This window comes from Mirounga leonina, unplaced genomic scaffold (assembly GCF_011800145.1).
Source record: "Mirounga leonina isolate KUSES-001 unplaced genomic scaffold, KU_Mleo_1.0 Mir_224, whole genome shotgun sequence".
NCBI lineage: Eukaryota > Metazoa > Chordata > Mammalia > Carnivora > Phocidae > Mirounga > Mirounga leonina.
The window spans coordinates 9,965,591-9,991,615 of NW_023270615.1; the positions used below are offsets into that span (position 1 = coordinate 9,965,591).

The 26,025-nt window shown below is 41.3% G+C and overlaps 1 protein-coding gene across 7 annotated transcripts in view; it reads right to left on the reverse strand.

The window, feature by feature from the left end:
• Window positions 1-26,025, reverse strand: part of PIP5K1B (phosphatidylinositol-4-phosphate 5-kinase type 1 beta) — a 305,430-nt gene that overhangs the window by 63,561 nt on the left and 215,844 nt on the right. For all 7 annotated transcript variants that reach the window (XM_035029097.1, XM_035029096.1, XM_035029094.1 and 4 more), the window contains 6 exons: window positions 23,236-23,447; window positions 21,436-21,519; window positions 21,264-21,312; window positions 18,570-18,654; window positions 9,720-9,875; window positions 4,951-5,095 (listed from right to left, as the gene is read on the reverse strand). In XM_035029097.1, the coding sequence (XP_034884988.1) occupies window positions 4,951-5,095; window positions 9,720-9,875; window positions 18,570-18,654; window positions 21,264-21,312; window positions 21,436-21,519; window positions 23,236-23,447 (731 nt within the window). The remainder of the gene's footprint in view (window positions 1-4,950; window positions 5,096-9,719; window positions 9,876-18,569; window positions 18,655-21,263; window positions 21,313-21,435; window positions 21,520-23,235; window positions 23,448-26,025) is intronic.

A 26,025-nucleotide genomic window follows, 5' to 3' on the forward strand; every position in this document is an offset into this window, starting at 1 on the left:
ATACCTCCTCTGAAAGAACAGAGCTCTTACTAGGAAAGGAGAATTCAAGGATCAAAAACTCAGAATTTAAATCCCAGCATTTTACCAGGAAGGATGTACCCACAACGCTTTGCCTCCATTTCTATGAACTGTATGCTCTAAGCCCTAACTGTACGGTGGAACGTGAAAACAGGTACTCCTGATCACCGGGTTAAATGTATACTTTATTTATTTTGTTAAAAAATATTTTATTTATTTGACAGAGAGAGAGTGACCACAAGCAGGGGGAGCAGCAGAGGAAGAGGGAAAAGCAGGCTTCCCACCAAGCAGTGAGTCCGATGTGGGGCCCTATCCCAGGACCCTGGGACCATGACCCAAGCCAAAGACAGACGCCCAACTGACTGAGCCACCCAGGCGCCCCTATATATATACTTTAAAAATACTATTTTTCTTTGCTTCCTACTCAATTTTTGGAGTATACTTAAAAGAAAAAAAGAACAGGGCACCTGGGTGGCTCAGTCTGTTAAGCATCTGCTTTCAGCTCAGGTCATGATCTCAGGGTCCTGGGATCGAGCCCCACATTGGGCTCCCTGCTCGGCGGGAAGCCTGCTTCTCCCTCTCCCACTCCCCCTGCTTGTGCGCTCTCTCTGTGTCAAATAAATAAATAAAATCTTAAAAAGAGAACAGATGCTATCAGAGTTTTTGTAGTTACAAAGAAAAAAATCCCTTAAAAATGGGAATAATTTGAAGAAACAGCAGTTTTCCCACCACAATATATAATTTAGGTGTGGAGACAGCCTGGCACTAATCGACACCTTTCAGAGTTAAGGATTTTATTTAATTTATTTTTTTAAGATTTTATTTATTTATTTGACAGAGAGAAACACAGCGAGAGAGGGAACAAGCAGGGGGAGTGGGAGAGGGAGAAGCAGGCTTCCCGCCGAGCAGGGAGCCCGATGGGGGGCTCGATCCCAGGACCCTGAGATCACGACCTGAGCTGAAGGCAGACGCTTAACGACTGAGCCACCCAGGCGCCCCAGGATTTTAAAAAGACTGACAGAATGATGACTGCTACTTGAAGTATTTACAGCTTATATAAGGGCAGATATGTAGAGCTTAGTGTTGAAATGGAAAAAACAGGCCACCTTGCCTTCACAGAAAAATGACTCCGAGATAGAAAAACCTAACATGTGAATTATAACATCACTATTCAACTCATTTTCTTTTCACGCTATTTGGATTAGGTTTCAAAACTTAGTAGGCCAGAAGAGACTTAGAATCATGTTTATCACCTCAAGAGACTCCATGTAGGCCTAGGAGGACTCCAAAGGAAAAAAAAAACGCTAGAAATTATGACAATTTCTTTTCAATTTGCGGGTAAGGTTTCCCTGTTGAATAATTAGGGTGGGGCATGGTGGGGGTGGGTAAGGATACTGATTCCCAGGAGTTCACATGCTATTAATTTCTCTTGAGCACCTCTGTGCCTTTTTTGCCCCTTTCCTTATGATTGCCCTAAGGCAGGGGTTAAGATGGGAGGCATGGCTTTGGCTTCTCTTCTATCTCCAGGCTAAAATCAGAAATGCCCAGGGGAGCACGATGGCAACATCACCGATGAACAAAGCAGAGGGTGATGGGGACCATGGAGGGTCCCTGCTTCTCCCCTCCAGCTGGCCAATGCTGAGAGGCAAGAGAGCCAAGTGGGGCCCAAACTAATGATTTTTCAAAAGGGCCTGGGTATTTTTTAGTGAGATTGCTTGATTTTTAAATGATAGCTTATTTTATTTTATTTTATTTTATTTTATTTTTTAAGATTTTATTTATTTATTTGAGAGAGAGAATGACATAGAGATAGCATGAGCGGGGGAGGGTCAGAGGGAGAAGCAGACTCCCTGCTGAGCAGGGAGCCCGATGCGGGACTCGATCCCGGGACTCCAGGATCATGACCTGAGCTGAAGGCAGTCGCTTAACCAACTGAGCCACCCAGGCGCCCTAAATGATAGCTTATTTTAAAAAACGTTCTGGGGTCACCAAAATGCTTTTCGCTGGCTTGCATTCCATTGGCAGGGCTCCTGCTTGATGGCTGCCAAGGCTACAGGGCTGTTGGTGGGCCAGTTCGATGGTGTTATCCAGGAGTGATTTCCTGATGTTCAGCCCAGAGCCTTTTCATGGACTTTGTAAGCACCTAATTCCTCGTATCAAATCCCTTTCTGCTTAAGACAGGGTGGTTTCTTGTTCTTATAACCGAACCCGGACTGGCAGTTAAATATAACATACCAGATTACCACTTGGAGGGGAAACCTGGGTGGCTCAGTCAGTTAAGCGTCTGCATTTGGCTCAGGTCATGATCCCAGGGTCCTGGGATCGAGTCCTGCATTGGGCTCCCTGCTCAGTGAGGAGTCTCCTTCTCCCTCTGCCCCTCTCCCCCACTCGTGCGCACGCACTCTCTCTTCCTCTCTTGCACTTGCGTGCATGCGCGCAAAAATAAATAAGTAAAATCTTCAAATTACAACTTGGGAGATACAATGCCAAAAATTTATCTCAAAGAAGTCACTTCAAAAAAAGAAAAGAAAAAAATACAACTGATAACACTAATAATATTTTTTCCATCCAAATGTATACGGAACCATATCATCATAAATCAAAGTAACAAGAATTATACCACAGCCTGGGAGCGTACAGAGGTAGCTTCCACAATGGCCAGGAAGGAGGCAGTTCTGGATGGTGGGGGAACCTTATGAATACCCAAGAATTGAATACTTCTGGCCAAGAGTCTAGATACTGACCCACAACCGCTGCCATTAAAAAAACCAAACCAAGCCAAAAACCCTTTTATTCTTGTGTTGAAAATTCTAGTAAATAATTTAGTAGCAAGCATATCCAATTACATGCCCCTGATAATGAGAACAGTAGCAAATAGTAAGAAATCACCCTGGCCTCACACAGAATTGTTTTTGACCTTGCAAGGAGCTTCCTATGACTTTCCAGCCATTTTTTTGAGCTGCTATTTATATTTGAGAGCAAAACAATGGTGTTTAGCTCTACCCCAGAAATAGGAAAGCTGTTGCTGGACTAATTTATGTAATAAATTTGAACGTTCAAGGTACACATTAGCGTAAGGTATAGGTCACTTTCAATTCTTCTAACCCAAGGAAGCTAGCCAAATTTCTTTTATAGTTCCGATGAGTTGAATAATTTATAAAGGAGCCTTATTTGTTAGCTCTTCCAGCAGAGCTATCTAAACGGAAGCCACACTAAAGTTGATGGCTCACTTTGTTATCTGTTTCACTTCTCCACACCAAGGCTGGCTGCCTCACCTGCTTACCCACCTCCCAAGCTGTATGTAGCGGAGAGGGAAGAGAATGGCAACAGCAAACAATTTCTACAGAAGCTCCAGTGACCAAACCTTAACTCGCCCAAAGACCAAGCTAGAATCTACAAGCATGCGTATGTTACAAATGAGTCTACCATACTGAGTCCTCCTTCTGGAAGTGAGCCACGCTGCATCCCTGGGTGTGGAAAACGATGTACAGTGTAAGAAGCAGTTTACCTGCACAAATATGACCTTGATTCTCAAGAACTAGATTTTTAACAAGAGCTAGTTTTTCCATTTAACAGATAATTATTAAGAACATACATAATAGTCCCTGCCCAGTGATTGGAGCTAGTTACAAAATTGCATATATGAAAAGAGAGAAAATCAAACAGCTAAGCCCACAGACAACACTGTGATCTCTTTGCAAATATATCATCTTCTATTATTAGAATCGATGTCTGACAATGTTTTGTTCAAAAAGCAAACGTATCTAATAACTAATCCACTCTCTATTTAAGAAATTACAGTAGCCCGCCCAACACTCAAACGTTCAATCATTACATGTTTGAGTCCCCCATCTCTGCTGTAAGAAATTATCATAAACTTCGTGGCTGAAAATGACACAACTTATTATCTTGCCGCGCTGGGGGTCAGAAGTCCTGAAGTTCAAGGTGTGGAAGAGCTGTCTTCCTCTGTGAAGGCTCCAAGGGAGCAACTGTTTTCTTGCCTTTTCGGGCTTCTAGAGGCTGCCTGCATTCCCAGGCTCAAGGCCCCGTCCTCCACCTTCAAAGCCAGCCGTGTGGCACCTTCCAATGTCTCTCTCTGCCCTCCACTTCTGGAATCATGTCTCTTTCTCTGACTCTAATCTTCCTGTCTTCCTCTGACAAAGACCCTGTGCATAATCAGACTTTACTGCTTGAGGACAGACTGGCATACAGTTAAGGATTTTTAGGAAGGAAACATTTAATGTAAACACTCTTAGCTTCCTCATGGGTTTTGAATTTTGTGCGACCCAGTGATCTACGAAGAAACATAAGCACGCAGTTGTCTACCACTGGAGTGTTAATGAAACTATATATATATATATATATATATATATGTATTTTATATATTGGGACAACCTGAATAATTCAAGACACTCTTTCCATCTCAGAATCTTTAATCATGTTCGCGAAGTCCTTTTTGCTATATAAGGTGACACATTTATAGGTTCTGGGGTTTAGGACAGGGACAACTTTGGGGGGGCCATCATTCCGCCTATCATAGTCCCTCAGGTCACTCAAACAAAAAGAGAATATGCAAATATCTTTGTGGCTACTGGCAATATTAACCAGGAGTACCTGCTTTAAAAAGCCATTCATAAGAAATTATTAAAAGAAAAATGATGAAAGATTGGTCTTCTTCCCTAGGACCAAGTACATAATTTCAATAGGACATAATGATTAACCGTGGAGAAAAATAAGGAAGGTTTTCCCCCAGATGTGCTTCTTGCCCTAGTAAAAAATCAAGCAAGTTCTCTCTTTCTCTTACTTACAGGGCAGGTGACAGTCACATCCTGGGTGCCAGGGACAGCATGTTCTCAATTCAGAGATACCTGTCCACCTGTGATGCAGATGTGGTAATAGCCGGATTGGTAATATGATCGCGCTAAGTCTCACCTGTTTGAATACAGTGCAGTCCTATCGTGTGGACAATGTTCATCGACATATAAGGAAGACGATGAAATAGTGGTTGCCAAGGAAGCAGCTTCAAACAGTGACGGGGTGCTAGGCACCAGGTCTGGCCTGTGTCGGGATCCCAGTGCTGCATAACAAAAGCACAACACACACTCATGAATCTCCGTAAGAAATGCTGCCTTATTATCTATAATAATTTAAATCGACTCCAAAGCATACATATCAGATTGCACATTAAATTATGAATTCACTTCGCTCTTCCGAACTGCCGCAGACATGTAAAATAGCTTCTTGCAAACAGGTTAACCGGAAAGGAAATGGCATTAATTTACAAAATGGCTTATGAAAAAGACATTATGGATGTTCTTTTAAAAACCTAATAAAGTGATTTACTGTTTCATAAGATGACATAAAAAGCTTGGAGGAGTTTAGGAGATAATTCGACAGAGATTAACAGGATGACTGGCAAATGTAGAAACACACAGGGCACCTGCTTCCCCTCCCTAGGATATGCACGTATCTATCATTCTCAATTTAGATCTAAGTACTCAGACTTTTTAACAGCCCGGAGACAAAGGCTTCCCAGACTAACAGCCAGCTACCTCTCTCTCTTTTTAAAGATTTTATTTATGTGAGAGAGAGAGTGAGCATGAGCAGGGGGAAGGGCAGAGGCAAAGGGAGAAGCAGACTCCCCGCTGAGCAGGGAGCCTGATGTGGGGCTTGATCTAAGGACCCTGGGATCGCGACCTGAGCCGAAGGCAGACGCTTAACTGACCGAGCCATCCCACCCAAGCCAGCTATCTCTTAAACTCCTTTGTGCCCATACACATCTTTGAACATCATCCACAGCTCTTCTTGGCCTCATATTTTAAGAGCCGAGGCTGCCTTTTTAAAAATGAGAAAACTCCTACTTCCTTTTTAAAATATAGGTGCCTGGGGCACCTATTACCCAGCCTGTTAGAGATAGTGTTTTAATGACAGATCCAGTCAGCAAGAACAGAGCTGCTTAAAAAATACACATGCAAGTCCCCAGTGATAGAACACTGTGGACATAATAGTTATGCAGGAGTCCTGTCTTTCAACTTTTCACACTGAGTTTTATTAAACCTAGGGAGATATTTTTAAATTTTTATGAAGATATAATTGACATAGAACATTGTATTAATTCTAGGTGTCCAATGTGATAACTTGATATACATATTTATTGTGAGATGATCATCACAATCTAGTGAACATCCATTACCACTATAATTATATCTTTTTTCTTGCAATGAGAATTTTTAGGATCTACTCTCTTAGCAACTTTCAAACATACAAGACACTTGTTAACTGAAGTCACCATGCTGGACTGTGGATTCAGGCAACAATGGGCTCAAAATTATGCATTTTTAGGAAGCGTATGAATGGAAAACGGTCCTAATAGGCACTATCGCATGAGTGCGAGATTTTGGATTTGGGGTTTGAAGAGGTGTAGATGGAGGGGTGGAGCGAGGCACGGAGAGAAAAGGGGTAGGCACAGAAGGGCTGGACTCTTGGCTGGGAGACTGGACACACTTTAAATGTGTGAGACAGTGCAGCTCTGATTCAGGTCAAAATAAAGAACGGCCATGATGAATAACAGATGGTAATAGTATAAAAACACAAGTAACCAAAGGGCTCTACATGCAAAAATTAGAAAGGCTTCAATGTAATACGATAGCTGGCTAGTGATCTTTAATATACTTGGTCCCACCTTCTTACTAAGTACAGAGAAAAATACTGACATACTCAATAATATTGAAAAGCGCATCTGAAAAATAACCTCCCATTAGAGCTTAGTGAATTGCTACTCAACATAAGGCAGATGGGGCTGGACAGAAAGGCTCATGCAGCCTCTGGTCTTGACTTCATGAGCCAGAGACTACGTGAGTGATACAATACAGAGAGACATGATCTGTCCAGGGACTTGGACCAGGCAGTGGGGAGCTGAGCCCCAATCTTTAAGGAGCAGCTCTCTGAAGCAGAGAGCTGTTTCCTCAAGCTCTCATATCCTTCAGTTTTTAAAAAGCTAACATGGTAGACAGAATTCTAGGATGATCCCCAGTGACCTGCATGCTTGTATCATCATCTCCCTTTGAGCGTAGGTGGGACCAGTAAGCATGAGAGGACTCCTGTGATTACCGCAACTTACACGGCAAAAGGAATTCTGCAGATGTAATTAAGGTTACTAATCCATTAACTTCGAGTTAGTCAAAGAGAATACTATCCAGGTGGGCCTGGCCTAATCACTTGAGCCTTTTAAATCTGTGTCTGGAGATCAGAGATATGAAGTGAGAGAAGGACTGACTTGGAAGGAAGTCTTGGTTTGAAGATGGAGGGGGCTGCCTGGTAAGGAATGTGGATGGTCTTGGGTGGCTGGACATGGCCCATGGCTATCAGACAGGAAGGCATGGGGACCTCCACCCTACAACTGTAAGGAAGTGAATTCTGCCAAGCACGTGATGACCCTGGAGGAGGATTCTTCTCCAGCACCTTCAGATGAGAACGCAGCCCAGCTGACACCTTCATCCCAGTTTTTGAGACCCTGATAAGCTGTGTCCAGCGAGCCAAGGTGAGCCTGGCCAGATTTCTGACTTACACATGGTGGGCTAATAATGGAGGTTCTACTAAGCTGCTGACGTTCTGGGTAATTTGCTACATGGCAAGAGAAAACGAATACACCCCAGAACACTGACAGTGGCATAGAAGAGAGGATTAAAAACTCAATGGGAGGGCGCCTGGGTGGCTCAGTTGGTTAAGCGACTGCCTTCGGCTCAGGTCGTGATCCTGGAGTCCCGGGATCGAGTCCCGCATCGGGCTCCCTACTCGGCAGGGAGTCTGCTTCTCCCTCTGACCCTCCTCCCTCTCATGCTCTCTGTCTCTCATTCTCTCTCTCTCAAATAAATAAATCTTAAAAAAAAAAAAAAAAAGAGAATTGTCCAGTTAAACTCTTTTTTATAATAGAATGTTAACATTTTCAAAGAATATGCTCAGTACGTTTTTCTTTGACTTTCAGAGGCCTTTTTGGGTGAAGTCCCTTTAAAAATGAAGCAAGGGGTGCAAGAAGTCATCTGCAAAAAAAAAAAAAGCACAATATGTGCCGGACTTCCCAGGTCTCCAGACTTCCAGGATGTTATGTAGTGTATATATTATGCCCCCCTCTCTCCCCCCAGATTAACAATTGGACTCACTGCTCTAACTTCAGACGTCATATGGAGCATACTAGTTGAAAGTTTAACTGATACAGTTTAAAAATCAGTTAATCCTATTTCCCAGACTGCAGACACCTTGCGGTTTTATGTGTGTCCTAAGAAGACCAGGCCGTGTGGTAGGGGAGATGCCAGGGCAGGGAGGCTTAGGTAAAGGGTTGTCACTGACTGCTAGAAATTGCAGCCGGAGAGAGGAGCAAGGGCGATTCATGAACTCCTTTGCCAAAAGCACTAAATCTGGGTATCAGCTGTTTTCGAGGAAGATCAGAAAGGAGGAAACCCCACGTGACACAGGTGGGTAGGTGCTGCAGATGGGCATAGGAATAACACCCTATTCTAACCGCTCTCGGGGAAAGGAAAGCCCGAGAAGAATCTAATCAAAGGAGAAGAAATTCTCAGGAAATGTTGGGATTCCCCAAAGAATATACTGATAAAAAATAAAAAGTCTAAACTGTCACTTCCTCTTTTAGGATTAGAAGAGAAAAAACCTTCATGATCAACTCAACAAACAAGGAAAAGTATGTGATAAAATTCAACACTCACTCCTGATAAAAACTTTTAGCAAACCAGGAATAAAAAGGTACTTCCTTGACCCGATTACGGGTATCAAATACAGCCAACTTCTTTCTCAACAGTGAAACACAAGAGGCATTCCCTTTAAAATCAGGACAAGGCAAGGCTGCCCGCAATCACCACTTGCATTCATCATTGTTCTAGAAGTCCTAGCTGGCAGGTGAGTAAGGAAGGAAGGAAAAAGAAGGGAGGGCTACGAGAAACAGTAGAAGAAAACCTAAATCTTAAAAAGACACTATTTGAAAAGACCGAAAATACATGTCTATGTCTCTATCTCTATATGCATTTGAGAATAAATCTAACAAAAGGGAGGTGTATAGGACAAGCAGGAGGAAAGTTAGAAAATTTTTATTCAATTCATTAAAGACCTAAGTAAATAGATAATTCATTGTTACATTGTGTCTATATGGATGTATAGGGATGTGTGTATACATATGTATATAATGCATATGTGTGTTTGAAACATACACACACACACACACACACACACACTCTATGCATACACAGAACAAGGTCCAATTGTAAAAACACAAAAATGTTCAGATGTGTTACTTCCCAGTAGTGGGGTTATGGATCTTTATTTCTAAGTATCTTAGTACATATTCCAACTTTTTTTTTTCCCTATCAACCACATATTATTTATGTGTTTTAAAAATTTGTAGTAACTGTCATACTGTGAATATCCTTTTGAAAATGAGTTAATAGACTTGGTTTCTTTCTTTTTCTATTTTTTTCTTTTAAGTAAGTTCTATGCCCAATGTGGGGCTTGAACTCACCATCCTGAGATCAAGAGTGGCACGTTCTACTGACGGCCAGCCAGGCACCCCCCATCACCTTGTTTCTTAGGTATATTCTAATTGTTCTACTGTGAATCTACATCACCTATATAAGCAAAATCAGAAGGACTTCTTTTTCTTTTCTTTTTTTTTTTCTTAAGTGACATGTCTTTACCTTCTTCGTCAAGGCTGCTGAAACTCTGCCCCTCGGTCAGCAAGTCCCGCTTCTCGTCCTTCCACTCCTGGCTAATTGAGGACACGACCTCTTGCGAGGTGGCCTTCAGGGCGGCGATGGAGTTGCAACGTTTTTTAGAAGGTGAGGCCTTCAAGGCTGGACAGGAAGGAAAAAGGAGAGACAAAGATACGGTAAAACCACATTAACTTTTTGTTTTTCATTAAATTAAGATTTTACTTATTAACGTATTACTCATTATCTGAGCAGAATGCAAGACACTTTGTTTTATATACACGAGGAAAGGGAGATGAAACTGTTTGGGTTTTGGCAATTGTATTTGTCTACAATGACTTGACCTCAATGAGAAGATCCTAGAATACATGCGAACTGGAATACGTCTCTAGATTTTGAAGTCAAGTCTTACCTGAGGTGAGATTCAAACGTTCTGTTGCTAAAGGATACTTTTTCTGCCTCCAAGCAATGTTTTTCTAGCGCTGGGAGGAGGTTGGGTGGGTTGGTAAATGCAGATGGTAAAGCGAGGAGAATTCTCATGACCCTCGTTTTATTAACTTGGGGACTGGGAATTTCTAAACATGCCAATGTTTAATCTTATACTCATGAAGCCTAATTTAGCCAAGTTACTTCTGGTTGCTTTTTGCTTTTAAGTGACTTTCCACTGAAATTTCCTGCCCTCTGGGTCTTTTCTAGGTCACGGCTACGTCAGATGTTATCATTCACTCCCGACCTTTGTTCAAACAGCATTCTCCAACTTCAGGAGTGTGCTGGGAACCTGAACCAAGGCAAATGGACTTCACCATCCGTCCTGCTCGCTGAAGGCTGTCCCTTCACCTCTGATACGTCAGTGGGAGCGGCTTTGGCTGCAGCCACACCATCCCCACTTCTATGCAGTCTTTGTGGCAATAATTCTTCTTGGCTTAACACCGTTAGAGAATTTCCTTGGAGGAGAGGGAGCAAGGGAACTTGAGGCTTGTTTATGCTTTCCCTGAATTGGTTTTTGGCAGAGCCTCCCCTCCGCCTTTGGAGCTTTGCACAGAGGGGTAACCTGATAGCCGATGCATTAGAGTGATTGTGTCTGGCCTTGGGAAGCTCTCCAGAGCGTAGATTACGATGCTCATCTGGGGCCTGCCCATAGGCAGCCTGCAAGAACTTAACTGGACAAGGACTTTGGGACACACAAATGGGGAAAGAATAGTGAGCATTCTCTCCACTTAAAGAGAAGGGGAAGTTTATGGGTCCTGTGAGCAGTCCTAGAACCATAATATAATCACCATCATAAATATCTCCTGGAGAGGGCTTTAGGGCATGGAGGCCGACATTCACACACCGTATCTCAAACTACCCATGCAGTTGTCCGAGGGAGGCGGGCCCTTTTATAGGTCCAGCAACTGAGACTGGAAAAGTTGCGACCTGCTCAAGGTCACAGAGCTAGAAAGCATGAAACCCCAGGTGTCTGTCTTCTGTCTGAAGTTGTCTAAACTGGTGTTCATTTTCTCTCTCTAGAGGATTCTATTTCCTGGCTGATGTGAAGGGGAGAAAAGACAAAACCAGAGTTAGGGTTTTTTTTTTTTTTTTTTTTTTTGAGGGGAGGGCATTTTGAATGTTTAAAAACTGATCAAAATGGATTTTAATGGAAAGTAAGTGGACCAAATAAGTCACATTTTCCTTAACACCTCATCCTATCAAAACAGCAGCAACACCTGCTTTCCAGGCGTGAAGGGATTGTACACACGGGCTTCTGCTTTTACGTTCTGTCTGCTCTTATAAACCCTCAACTCTTGTCTTCCAACACAGTATTTTAAAACTTTTAATCAGAGGATCTCAAATGTGGTTCAGGGACTACTAGAGGCCCCCGAGACCCTTTTATTTATTTATCTATCTATCTATCTATCTATCTATCTATCTATCTATCTATCTATTTATTTATTTTTAAAGATTTTATTTACTTATTTGACAGAGAGAGAGACAGCGAGAGAGGGAACACAAGCAGGGGGAGCGGGAGAGGGAGAAGCAGGCTTCCTGCCGAGCAGGGAGCCCAATGTGGGACTCGATCTCAGGACCCCTGGGATCATGACCGGAGCCGAAGGCAGACGCTTAACCGACTGAGCCACCCAGGTGCCCCGAGACCCTTTTAGAAGGTCTGTAATCCTAACCCTATTTTCAAGGATGCCTGGCTGGCTCCGACCTATACAGCGTGTGACTCTCGATCTTGGTGTTGTGAGTTCAAGCCCCAAGTTGGGGATAGAGTTTACTTAAAAAAACAAATAAATAAAATAACTGTAAAAAAACTATTTTCATAATAATATTAAGACATAAATTGCCTTTCTCACGAGTTTTTTACATGCCACATGACCCTCTCGCCACAGACTGAATTCAGAAGCAGATGTGAGAATCTAGATGTCATCTACAAACCAGAATCAGGGATTGGAAAAAATGAAACATGATGCCACTTTTCTTAACGAACTTATTTTAGAAAATATTATTTTCGTAATTATTTTTTATGTGAAAATGATTTTTACCTTTTTGTTGAAAATGGCTTTTTTTAACATGCAATTTTTTTTAGGAATTATTACTTTGTGAGAATTAGTGAATATTTGACATTTTCCTCAATTTTAAATTCAATATGGTAAATATTGCCAGATATAGCCCATGTGTGTGAAAGCCTTTGGAGGTCCTCAATCATTGGAAAGAGTATAAAGTTGCCCTGAGACCGAAACATTTGAGTACTACACAGATCTTAGGTCAATGCAGATTCTCTAAACTGAGAAACAGCTGAGGTCAGAAGAAAGTTGTCAGCAGCAAGGAAACGTGAACTAGAGGAAACACTCAGAGAACTGTGTGTATGTGTAGTTCACCGAGGAGAAAAGGCCAAGAGCTATGAAAAGAAACAGCTCTTTGTTTTCTTTTAATAAGATCTTATTTATTTATTTGTCAGAGAGAGAGAGAGCGCATGCACAAGCAGGGGGAGGGGCAGGCAGAGGGAGAAGCAAGCTCTCCGCTGAGCAAGGAGCCTGATGTGGGGCTTGATCCCAGGACCCTGGGATCATGACCCGAGCCAAAGGCAGATGCCCAACCAACTGAGCCACCCAGGAGTCCCAACTCTTTGTTCATTATCCGCATCACATACAAGGAGCGGCGAGGACCCAAAACCAAACCCCTGCAGGGACCACATAGCACCTAAATGGTGAATCTTCCTTAAAGGAATGATTTAAGACTCACTCATGGGATAAGAATTGAATCTTGTAAAAACTGAAGGCTTCAGGGATTTCTTTTGACTGGATAACCTCAAAAGATGGTTTGGGTTGCGCGTCACTTTGTTTTGTGCTGCAGAAACTCCTGGATTTGTTTTTGGCTGGCGAGAGGTATCCTGTGTCCATTTCCAGCCCTATATCCTGCCATTTATCTGCCTCTACACTTTACTGCTTTTCAACTCACCTAGCTGCCATTCCTAGAACCTACCATGTCCAGTCCTACCCCTGGGCCTTTGCACATGCTATTCCTTAACCTCAGAGGTCCTTCTTGCCTCTCTTCCTAATGAATGCTAACTTATATTTAAGGAATTACTTTAAATATTCTCTCTCTGAAGCTCTCTTGTGGAAGAATTGGTCTTATTTCTCTCTGTGTACCTATAGTAGTGTATGCAAAAGCTCTATTAACAATTGCTTCACTGGGGGCGCCTGGGTGGCTCAGTCGTTAAGCATCTGTCTTCAGCCCAGGTCATGATCCCAGGGTCCTGGGATCGAGCCCCGCATCAGGCTCCCTGCTCCACAGGAAGCCTGCTTCTCCCCCTGCTTGTGTTCCCTCTCTCGCTGTGTCTCTCTCTGCCAAATAAATAAATAAAATCTTTGAAAAACAAACAAACAAAACAAAACACAATTGCTTCACTAGATTATAAATCTGTTACATGTTCCAATCCCTGACCCAAAAATTATTGAGGGAGGAACTAATTCACTAAAAAAACCCTTCCTATGTTAATTAATGGTTGGTATAGTGCTAGGTACATTACAGGTGCTCAAAGTTAGTTGAATGAATGCATTCTTGTTCTAAAAATCTTACAGCAGTTGATTTTTAAAAAATTTTTTTATTCTTATGTTAATCCCCATACATTACATCATTAGTTTTAGATGTAGTGTTCCATGATTCATTGTTTGTACATAACACCCAGTGCTCCATGCAGAATGTGCCCTCCTCAATACCCATCACTAGGCTAACCCATCCTCCCACCCCCCCACCCCTCTAGAATCCTCAGTTTGTTTTTCAGAGTCCATCGTCTCTCATGGTTCGTCTACCCCTCCGATTTCCCCCCCTTCATTCTTCCCCTCCTGCTACCTTCTTTTTTTTTTTCTTTACATATATTACAGCAGTTGATTTTTAACAAATTAATGTACTATTATATTCCTTTCAGGAAGCTAAGTTTTAGTGCTTGAGACACATGATCTGGGTAGGGAATTTCAGTGAGGTTTCAACATTATGATGACTAATATTTCTAGAAAAAATTATACGATTTTGCAGATATTATTACACTGCCTGTATGACTCAGTTCTGGGGTGGAATGAAAGGATGTAATAAGACTTGAAAAAGTAATTTTAGGAATTCTTAATCTCAGGAAACAAACTGAGGGTCGCTGGAGTGGTGGGGGGTGGGAGGGATGGGGTGCCTGGGTGATGGACACTGGGGAGGGTATGTGCTATGGTGAGTGCTGTGAATTGTGTAAGACTGTTGAATCACAGACCTGTACCTCTGAAACAAATAATATATTATATGTTAAAAAAAAAAAAAGAGAAGATAGTAGGAAGGGAAAAATGAAGGGGGGAAATCAGAGGGGGAGACGAACCATGAGAGACTATGGACTCTGGAACACAAACTGAGGGTTCTAGAGGGGAGGGGGGTGAGGGATGAGTTAGCCTGGTGATGGGTATTAAAGAGGGCACGTACTGCATGGAGCACTGGGTGTTATATGCAAACAATGAATCATGGAACACTACATCAAAAACTAATGATGTAATGTATGGTGATTAACATAACATAATAAAAAAAATTAAAAAAAACCAACAACACACACACACATAAAGTAATTTGAAAGAAGAAACGTGAAGACTAGGTACTGTTTTCTTAAGGGTGGAAGTGAGGAGGGGAAATTTTCACCTACAAGGAAAGTATGCCTTTAAGCTTAAGAACTTGAATATAATCACAGTTGATAAGGCATCTTAGTTATACATAGTTATATATATATTTAGCTTTTAAAATTTAAAATTTGTATTTAGTTTTTAAAATTTAAATTAAAAACTTATTATTGAAGTTTAATTGACATGCAATTATTTTAGTTTCAGGATACAACATATCGATTAGACATTCTATACATTACTCAGCGCTCACCGCGAGAAGTGTAATCACCATCTGTCACTACATATTATTGACTAAACTCCCTATGCTTCACTTTTCATCTCCATGACTTATTTTATATATCAAAGTTTGTACCTCTTAATCCCCATTATTGATCTCATCCATTTCCCCACCTACATCCTCTCTGACAAGTGGCAGTTTGTTCTCTATACTTAAGAGTCGGTTTGTTCATTTGTTTTTTTAGATTCCACATATAAGTGAAATTATATGGTGTTTGTCTTTGTCTTATTTCACTTGGCATAATGCCCTCCAGGTCTGTTCATGTTTTTGCAGATGGCAAGATGCCATGTTTTTATGGCCGAATAATATTCCACCGTATATATACACTGCATCTTTTTTATCCGTTCATCTATGGATGGACACTTGGCTGCTTCTATGTCTTGGCTGTTGTGAATCATGCTGCAATAAACACAGAGGTACATGTACCTTTCTGAATTAGTGTTTTCACTTTCTTTGGGGAAATACCCAGTAGTGGAATTACTGGATCATACAGTATTTCTATTTTCAGTTTTTTAAGCAACTGTTTTCCACAGTGGCTGCACCATTTTGCATTCCCATCAACAGTGCACGAGGGTTCCTTTTTCTCCACATCCCTGCCAACACTTGTTGTTTCTTGTGTTTCTAATTTTAGCCATTCTGACTGGTATGAGGGGATATCTCATTGTGGTTTGATTTCCATTTCCCTGATGATTGGTGATACTGAGCATCTTTTCATGTGTCTGCTGGCCATCTGTATGCCTTCTTTGGGAAAAAATTGTCTATTCAGGTCCTCTGCCCATTTTTAAATCAGATTTGTGTGTGTGTGTGTGTGTGTTGAGTTGTATTAGTTCTTCATATATTTTAGATATTAACCCCTTATCGGATATATCATTTGCCAAGTATCTCCTTCCATTTAGTAGGTTTCTTTTGCTGTGCAAAAGCTTTTTATTTTGGTGTAGTCCCACGAATTTATTTTTGCTTTTGTTTCTCTTGCCTGCAGAGAAACATCCAAAAACATTTTGCATAGGGTGATATCCAAGAGATTACTGCCTATGTTTTCTTCTAGGAGTTTTATGATTTCAGGTCAGGTCTCACATTTAAGTTTTTAATCCATCTTGAGTTTATTTTGGTGTATAGTGTAAGAAAGTGATCCAGTTTCATTCTTTTGTGTGTTGCTATCCAGTCTCCCAACACCATTCGTTGAAGACTGTCTTTCCCTCACTGTATATTCTTGTCCTCTTTGTCGTAGATTAACTGACCATGTGGGTTTGGGTTTACTTGTGGTCTTAGTCCTATACTATTGATCTATGTGTTTATTTCTGTCCTGTTTTGAATACTACAGCTTTGAAGTATATCTTGAAATCTTAGATTGTGATACCTTCCAGCTTTGTTCTTTTTTTTCAGGACTGCTTTGGCTATTCAGGGGTCTCTGTGGTTCCATACAAGTTTTAGGATTATCTGTTCTAGCTCTGTGAAAAATGTTTTGGCATCTTGAAAAGGATGGCATTAAATCTGTAGACTGTTTTGGGTAGTATGAACATTTTAACAACATTGGTTCTAATCCATGCGCATGGAATACCTTACTATTTAATTGTGTCATCTTCAATTTCTTTCATCAATGTTTTATAGTTTTCAGAGTATAGGCCTTTCACCTCCTTGGTTAAGTTTATGCCTAGGTATTTTATTTTATTTGGTATAGGTGTAAATGGGATGGTTTTCTTAGTATCTCTTTCTGCTACTTCATTATTATTGTATTGAGATGCAATGGATTTCTGTATATTAATTTTGTATCCTGTGACATTAATGAATTCATCCATCAGTTCTAGTAGTTTTTTGGTGGCATCTTTGGGGTTTTCTACATATATAGTATAATGTCATCTACAAATAGTGAAAATTTGACTTCTTCTTTGCCAATTTGGATGCTTTTTATTTCTTTTTCCTGTCTTATTGTTGTGGCCACAACTTCCAGTACTACATTGAGAGTGGACATCCTTGTCTTGTTCCTGATCTTAGAGGAAAAGCCCTCAATCTTTCACCACTGGGTATGATGTTAGCTGTGGGTTTTTCATGTATGGACTTTATTGTGTTGAGGTATGTTCCCTCTAAACCTGCTTTGTGGAAAGTTTTTTTTTTTATCATGAATGAATGTTGTACTTTGATCATATGGTTTTTATCCTTTTACTTGTTAATGTGATGTATCACATTTTTATATATCCCATTAGAATTTGTTGTGCATTTAGGTATGCAAACCAATAACTAGGGCGCCTGGGTGGCTCAGATGGTTAAGCGTCTGCCTTCAGCTCAGGTCATGATCCCAGGGTCCTGGGATCGAGTCCCGCATCGGGCTCCCTGCTAGGCGGGGAGCCTGCTTCTCTCTCTGCCTCTGCCTCTCTGACTCTCATGAATAAATAAATAAAACATTTAAAAAACAAAACAAAACAAAACCAATAACTATAACTATATATATACACATATATATATACATACACACACACACATATATGAATAAATCTGTGTCTATAAGAACTAAATGGACCTTTTTAAAAAAGATTTTATATATTTATTTAAGGGATGCCTGGGTTGCTCAGTCAGTTAAGTGGCTGCCTTCAGCTCAGGTCATGATCTTGGGGTCCTGGGATCAAGTCCCACATCGGGCTCCTTGCTCAGCAGGGAGTCTGCTTCTCCCTCTGTCTGCTGCTTTCTCTCTCTGACAAATGAATAGGTAAAATCTTTAAAAAAAAAGATTTTATTTATCTGAGAGAGAACATGCATGTGTGTGTGCACATGAGTGAGGGGAGAAGCAGAGGGGGAGGGAAAGGGAGAGGGAGAGAATCCCAAGCAGACTCTGCGCTGAGCACGGAGCCTGTCATGGGACTCAATCTTGATCCTGAGATCGTGACCTGAGCCGAAATCAAAAGTCGGACGCTCAACCAACTGAGCCACCCAGGCGCCCCCTAAATGGACCTTTAATATGATTTTTTTAAAAAGAATTTATTTATTTATTTGACAGAGAGATAGAGAGAGAGCACAAATAGTCAGTGGCAGGCAGAGGGAGAGGGAGAAGCAGGCTCTCCACCACTAAGCAGGGAGCCGGACGTGGGGCTCGATCCCAGGACCCCGGGATCATGACCTGAGCTGAAGACAGCTGCTTAACTGACTAAGCCACCCAGGCACCCCTTTAATATGATTTTTATTATACATATTATTCCATTAGATTGTCCCATAATATATTTAACCAATGTAATATAAGGTTGGACATTTAGGCAGTTTCTAATTTTTTCCACCACAAAATAGGACTCTAATGATTACGGCATCAGTAAATACCTAATGGAATACTTAACCATAATTACTAACTCATCACAGCTTTCGGAGATAGTCCAAACCCTTTTAATAAAAATCTTGCAAAGATACACACAGTGAAGTCAGTGAGTAAAATCCTAAGAATCTTACCTTGAATTTTCTTGAAAACTCTGGAATTCATAAACTTTAGAAATCTGTCAGCATAAAAGCTTGGTCGATGAACTGAAACAGTATCCTGAAAATACAAATCAGGTGTCACAGGTTTACCTCTCAGATCATTTCAAGCTAGAAGAAAGATCTATGCAATTGGTTCTCTGTTAGCCAATGTCCTGAACCAGAAGGCGTGGATGTTGGCAGCCCTGTGACCCATGGTGCCCAGGAGTGAGGCTGGGGAAGCAGGCATAAGACAATATGGCAAAGATTCTAGATATTCATGATGAAAGAGAGTACGAAGAGGGGCATGAGAGAGCCAGCCAAAGGATGCTGCTTTATAAAGCTAAATAGCTAATTCTCATTCCACTGTGTGCCGTGTGGGGCTTTTAAATTCTTTTTTTACACACAGGCAACCAGTGTTTCAAGTGTCATCTAAAATGAAGGATTTCGCTTTCGGTCGGGGACAAAAATTGGGGACATAAACAAGCAAAACAACTCTAATATAAGAGTGACATCTAGGTTAAAAAAAATAGTGTGGTTTTGTCTTGTAGTAATCAGGTGCACGGACACTGGGAAGATTCCTTGGGGACAAGGCTGACTGATGACCTCTGTTATGCTGAATTATCTACTGATTAGATAGAATTGAACTGAATTGAATTGTTAACTCAATTCTCTCGTGCTTGGCAGGAGTCTTCAGGACTGAAGGGGCATTTTATTACAATCCAGGAAAGGAGACGGATGAAGAAGCTAATTCTCCATGTTTATTCAGTAACCACGTATTTACCATCCAAGATATACATTTCTAGAAATAGTAAATGTTCTGTTTTCATTCTAAGTTTGTGGATTCTAATAAAAAAAGCTCTGAAAATTTAAGTTTAGATGGTATAAAGCATCTGCTCTGGGTTTGGAATTAAAAACCCACATTGGACCAGAGGTCTGGAGCCCTGGTTCTGATACTAGTTCTAACTTTAATAAGCTGTGTGATACAGGAAGAAGGCAGGGTCTTGGTGCCTCCATTTTCTTTTTTTCCATCTGTAAAATATGGTGTTACGGGAGGCATAAGGTAATTCCGTAATCAACATGTTATGAAGGACACAATATAGAGACAGCCTCTTTGACCAAGGCATACTGGTCCTCTAGACCATCAGGGATGCTGTAGATGTGGGAATTTCCGGCTGGTTTGACATGTGGCTCCTGTATGAAATGGACACTTACAACAAGCACAGTAACTTAGAAATATCTTAAGGTGTAAGATGATTAAGACTCAGACCTTGCCTTCCAAGAGAAGTTGGACTGTGTTTCTCTTTGGTATGAAGAAACATTAATTATGAGGTACATTTGCAAACAAACAAAAATGAATCTTATTTACTGCTTACAGTTCCACAAATATATGATCAGTACAGAGATGCTCTTAAAAAAAAAACAAAAAACAAAAATGGAAGATGTGTTTTAACTAGACAAAGGTAGGGGCCTCTTAGCAGCATCTGACCAGTTGATAAGTAGGTCATTCACATCAGAAATCTTAGTCTGGTAACAGGGAATTAACCTTGTCTCAGAAAACAGAGGGGAAATGTGTCTATTGTCTCCCTTCTACGGTGAAGGCATTATGCAGTCTCCACTTTTGTCAGGAAGGAAAAAAAAATGAACCCACCATCTTGGCCTTTAAATAGAAGGAATCTTTGATCTGAATAATAAGCCTACATTTAATTCTTAGAAAGAAACCTGTGACCCTGTTGTTTACAAGTGCATTCTGATGAAGCCCATTCCTTAGCCTGTGGACAAAATGCAGATCTTTCATGCTGAAAGGTTATTACCAGTCTTCCACAGAACTGAGGAAGTGGGTATTCTTTCCAATAAAGGAAAATAGTAACATCTATAATTTATCTTCTTTCAAAGAAAAGCATCTGCTAACATCTTTAAAAAAATGTGCGAGCAAATCTTTGATATATTCTTTGGAAGTGTCACTTCGGGTTATTAACTGAGGGAGGCTGAGGCTAGTAAATGTTCTGTCAGCTGCAAAAAGTTCAAATCTAACATCCAGAGAGAAATGTGCATGTGTCTATGTGTGTTGAGAGAGAGCGGGGGTGGGGGGCTGGGGGAGGGAGGGGGGAGGGGGGCTGTTGCTTGACAATTGATTGTTTTCTTCTGTTATGTAATTCTGAGTTCAACAGACATCCTCATGCCAGTCGGTCTTAGTCATGTATACATCAGTAACAACTTGTAAGTTTTCACTTCTTATGTCTTTATTGTGTTGGAACACTCAAGGGCATTACTTTATTTAATCCCTATATCAGCCCTATGAGGCAGGTACTAGGTGCTATTACCATGTCTCTGGTACAGACGGGAAACCAGGCCAAGAGGGGCCAAATCACAAGCAATGCGTCTAGATCACAGGGTTAGTAAAGTGGTGAATGCAGGGTTCAAATCCAGGGCCACCAAAGTCAGGTTCAGACCACTCCACGGCTCGGTCTTGTGGGAACCTCATTTCAACTGTCCTCCTGATCTTCCCAGTGCCTATGCAAAGAGTCTCCCCCTTTTGCTCAGCATCCTCTCCTTTCGTAAGTGGGTCCTTTAGATTTCACACAGAAATAAGACATCATTTTCTCTGTTGACACGACTTCTTAGACACACCCTGAAGTCTGAGAAATCAGAAAAATATATAGTCTAACAAGGAACATGATAAACACATACCCCATCATAGACAAGAGCTTTCCAGGAATGTTCTAGCTTCTTCATTAACCTAAACGTAAACAGACAGAAAAATAAAAAGGAGAATGTAAAATCATCCCCATTTGGTGGATTTTCAGTACCTTTTGTTGATTTATTTTGAGATAATGAAAGGCTACTTCCCCAAATTTCTTACCTATATGATTGCAGAATGTCAATAATGCCCATAAATAAAAGTAGTTTTTCTCCCTTATGGCTTTTAGCTGGAATGCCTCCCATTCTGTTGAGAGAGAAAATATTTTACAACATATTATAATGGGAAGTTAAAAATCACTTCTAATAAATAGACTGTAAACAAAAATGGACAACTTTAAGAATTCTGGACTCGCTTGCCCTCTTTTTTTTTTTTTCCTCGGGTAAAGTCTTCCTAGGAATCCTGAATGCTGACCTTCCCACACAGGAGAATGAAACTATAGCTGTCAACTCAGGACAGCCTGATGGGAAGAATCCAAACAAAAAATTATTCCTATTTTTAAAACCATGAGCACGAATTTTTAAAGTATTTTGAAATCCTGCCTTTTAAAAATGCAACACTTTTACATATTTGCTGTGAGATGTAAAATATTTAAAAGAACCCATTCCTAGGATGCAGAGGACGCCTATTAGCATTTGGCACACCTTTCCAGTGTCAATGTGGGTGTATATGTATCCATTAGTCCACCAGAGCAATGATTATCATGTTTTATAACCTGAGTTTTTCATTTGCTAAACGATATACATTTGCTTGTATTCAATGCTAATGTGTTTTTTAATGGCTGTGTAGTAGTTCACTATACTGATTGATATAGAATACTTTAATTGATTATTGGGCATTTAGATACACTTATAAGCAAGGATTTTTTTTATTATTATTTTTTTAGCTTCCCCCTCTCTTCTTTTTTTTAATTAATTAATTAATTTTTTTATTCTTATGTTAATCCCCATACATTACATCATTCATTTTAGATGTAGTGTTCCATGATTCATTGTTTGTGCATAACACCCAGCGCTCCATGCAGAATGTGCCCTCCTCAATACTCACCACCAGGCTAACCCATCCTCCCACCCCCCTCCCCTCTAGAACCCTCAGTTTGTTTTTCAGAGTCCATCGTCTCTCATGGTTCGTCTACCCCTCCGATTTCCCCCGCTTCATTCTTCCCCTCCCGCTACCTTCTTCTTCTTCTTTTTTTTAACATATATTGCATTATTTGTTTCAGAGGTACAGATCTGAGATTCAACAGTCTTAAGCAAGGATTTTTTTAAAAGTTTGATATGTATGGATTTCCTGTATAAAAGTGAAATACGCCTGTGATTTAGTCATTGTTGGGAGACTCCTAGAAGGAGATCACTAGTGGCCAAAATGATGCCTTCCGTTCAGTCTCCTGTACAGCTGGTAAACGCACATGACAGTCAGCCATTTCAGTAATTCTCTTTGGTTGCAATTGTTCCTGTTAGTCAATATGTACTTAATATGTGCAAACGAATCCTGCAGTTATGAGCACATCTGGCTGAGGCAAGAGACCACATCTGCCAGGGTAGAGGATCTAGAATAAGAGAATCCTCTTATGCAGATGAGAAGGTCTGAATTATGAATGTAATTCCTATCATGTGTTTGCTTAAATACGAGTTTATTGAAATTCAAAGTATATTCTCCCTATTGTGGTAGACGTTTTGAATATGGAGCCAAAAGGCGTAAAAACATTTTCAGCCATTGTTCAGAAATGGAGCCCTTTGAAAAAAGAAACCACATGGGAGAAAGAATGGTAATAACTCGAAGAATTGCCATACATCTAGTTACCCAGAGATGAACAGAAATGAAGGCTGCTCAATCCATGTTAGCACCAGGTAGGAATCTGTTCTCAAAGAACCACCGAGAAGGGAACGTGATTGCATTTAATTACCCATCGCTGTGGGCTGCCACAACCAGGAGGGGGGGCAGGTGGGTGGGCACACTTACGTGTCCAGGTTCTCTGTGATGATGCCATCTCCAGATTTCCCCGGACCCTGGATGGACTCCATCGCTGTGGAGTAGAGGACCTTCTGCATCCCAGACCTCTTAGCATCAGGCACATTTTGTGAGTTCTCCTCTTCTTTCTCTTTGAGGGAATGGTCCAGGATGTGGATTCCCAGCAAAAGGCTATAGTCCATGATTTTGAAGCTTTCCAGCACCTGAGTAAGAAAAAGAACCAGGAGGCCGGTCAACTGAAGTAGCTCCTAAGTCTCATCTGCAGAGAATCAGAGCTCTAGATACGCAGATGCACAGCTCCTGCGTCCCTTCCAGGGGATGGCTGATACAGGAAAAATCAAAATAAAAACACTTGAGGTTATTATTAGGTCATATTCAATAAGGATTATCACAATGGCTCCAAGATGGTGTTTTTTTAATGCAAATCTAAAGCAAGCACAGCTTTTCCTAACCCTCCGTGAACGCTTCACTCATAACATTTATTGAACACTTCCCCCATGCCAGGTTCTAAGTAGGTCACTCAGATCCAAACCTCACAACTCTTTGAGCTAGGTACTATTATTGTTTCTATTTTACAGATGAACAAATTGAGACAGAGGGAGATAAAGTAATTTGTTCAATATCACACTGTTTATAAGTGGCACTGTCGGGATGTGAACCCTGGGCAGTCAACTCCAGTGGCCATACTCTTAAACATTAGAGCACAGACACCCCCAACTAATGGTCTCTATATGCACGTATCCTCCTCAGCAGGAGGACTCAGCCGGAATGTGTTTTTGTCTGGATTCCGTTCTCCAAATCTTAACCTCGCTGGAGTTCTGTGGTCTCCTTTGGAAAGCTGGTCTTTCACAGTTGCCATTCGGTTCCCAGCAGAAGTGTTTTTAAAAATTAGGATCTCAACAAACAACAGGACTTCATGCTTAGTTATCCACTCAGCCAACAGTGGGGAAGAGAAGAATTAAGAGTAGCTGGATGCGGGGTGCCTGGGTGGCTCAGTCGTTAAACGTCTGCCTTCGGCTCAGGTCATGATCCCAGTGTCCTGGGATCGGGCTCCCTGCTCAGTGGGAAGCCTGCTTCTCCCTCTCCCACTCCCCCTGCTTGTGTTCCCTCTCTGGCTGTGTCTCTCTCTGCCAAATAAATAAAAAATAAAATCTTAAAAAAAAAAAAAAAGAGTAGCTGGATGCAGCCAGACAAAGGAGGGAGAGATGCTCTGACAGGAAAATGGCGGGAGATAAGGTCAAGGGAAGAGGCATTCAACATGGCTTCCCAGTGTACGTGGGGCTTCTTCCATGGAGGAAGAGTATTCAGGAGGGTATGAAGATGGGGCGTTCTCCTCTATGACAAGGTTCTTCTCCTAGTGGGTTGTATATGATTCTCCTCCCCAACAGGTTTTATAATGCCTGGCATTTCTCACACAAAGCTGCTCAGGAAATCAAAACAGCCCAGAAATTAAGACAAGCCTGCATGGCAGAACAGTTGTCTCTGAATCAACATGATAATCTGTCACCATGCCCCAGTTAGGAAATGTCTTTTAGGAGCAGAGTCCATGGATAATTCTTTACCCAGAGACTGAATACCCAGAATTCCATAGGCTTTTCTCATTATTCCTCACCCCAACTGCTTATTTATTTAAAAAAATTTTTTTAATTTAAATTCAATTTAGTTAATACATGGTGTATTATTAGCTTGAGGGGAGCCCAACTGCTTTCTGACCAGACATTTATGATACAGAGGCAGCAAACAGGCATTGGACCTGAGGATTCACATAACTGTGGCTGTCACTTGATGGATACCCTCTGAAAGGAGGTTTTGTGAACTACGACATAGGTGGCCTTCCAGAAATATGGTCATCCCTGGGTCTCATGCATCTTTGCCATCAATGAGGAAAAATGAAAGGGAGCTGCACGTGAGTATCAATTATTCATCTCTCAGTTTACTCAATTAAGTACTTTGAGAAAGGAGGTAGGCAAGAGCTGAGAGTAGAGTCTTATCATTTAGGAGGTTTAGGCCATGGCATTTTCTAACCCAAGAGAGTGGCCTGATAGCCATGTGGACCAAGCTTCCCTAACCTAAGAAGAAGTGGAGCCAAGACTGAAGGAAGAGAGAAGGATGTCAGGAAAAGTTCCCCACCACTGACCCAATGATTTGGCATCACACCCATTGGCTGGTTCTCCAGGGAGGTTTATCAGCACCTTTCTCACCCCTCCATAAAACAGCATGGAGCCATGTAAGAAACCAAGCCAGCTTTGCATCATGGTTGCCAAGGACCCAACCTCTTAAAGAGAAACACTAATAGACACTGAATGCTTTCTTCTCAAGAGTAGAAGGACCTTGGTCTTTGTACCTGTCAACCATACTGAAAGGCTTGGGAATAGCTCCCTCGCAGATGGCGTCATAATCCTGCAGTGGGATCACCACCTGCAGATGCCAGCTTTCCGACTTACATGTATCAGAGCTCGTGTGTCCCTTAGAGAGATCTGCGGTAGGGACATAAAGCATAAAGAGCATGGACTCTGTGACCTAGGCGGGTTACATCACCTCCCTATGCGTGTTTCCTCCTCTGTAGAATGCCGACAATAATCTTACATACTGCAGAGTTGTAAAAATTCAACATGGAAATGCAGATAAAGTGCCTGGAAAAATTCTCGGTACAGGGAAAATGCTCAATTAATTGCTAGCTACCTTCATCCTAATTATAAGTCACGGTGACTCATGGCTCACACTCGGGTGACAGGCTACAGAAGTCGTCTTGATGTAAACACCCTTGAAGTTACACTTCTG